General features: G+C 29.0%; 1 protein-coding gene across 1 annotated transcript in view; it reads left to right on the top strand.

Moving 5' to 3' along the window:
- Nucleotides 1-386, top strand: part of LOC122327290 (calpain-1 catalytic subunit-like) — an 11126-nt gene that overhangs the window by 8768 nt on the left and 1972 nt on the right. The window contains 2 exon segments of the mRNA XM_043222520.1: nt 186-225; nt 353-386. The exon segment at nt 353-386 is cut by the window's right edge and continues 25 nt beyond it. Coding sequence (XP_043078455.1) covers nt 186-225; nt 353-386 — 74 coding nt within the window.

Here is a 386-nt window from a genome sequence, read left to right as displayed (position 1 = left end):
TATATGTATATATATTGTATAACTATATTTGCATATAATGCTTATAATACACGTCATATAAACTACTTGCTGCAGTTATTTTCATATGTCCTATTGTGTTTCGTGAAAAAATTTACAATTGGATTTGCAATGACAATAGGATTAATACATTTTATTCTGTCACGACTTTACTTTTTCACTCACAGGGAGTTGGATGACGAAATTTCCGCTGACCTGGAGGATGAGGTAAGATTTCGCATCCACGTAAATTAGAAAACAAATGGCATATTCTTTAGACTTTTTAATAAATATGTTTTTTTTTTAAATAAACATGGGTTTTAAACTCTTTTTTCTTTTTTTCTTTTTTTTGTAGGCAGACATCACAGAGGATGATATTGATGACTCTT

The sequence above is a fragment of the Puntigrus tetrazona genome, chromosome 22 (genome assembly GCF_018831695.1).
Source record: "Puntigrus tetrazona isolate hp1 chromosome 22, ASM1883169v1, whole genome shotgun sequence".
Classification (NCBI taxonomy): Eukaryota; Metazoa; Chordata; class Actinopteri; order Cypriniformes; family Cyprinidae; genus Puntigrus; species Puntigrus tetrazona.
Note: the sequence above shows the minus strand (reverse complement) of the source record. Positions and strands in the feature narration are given on the sequence as shown.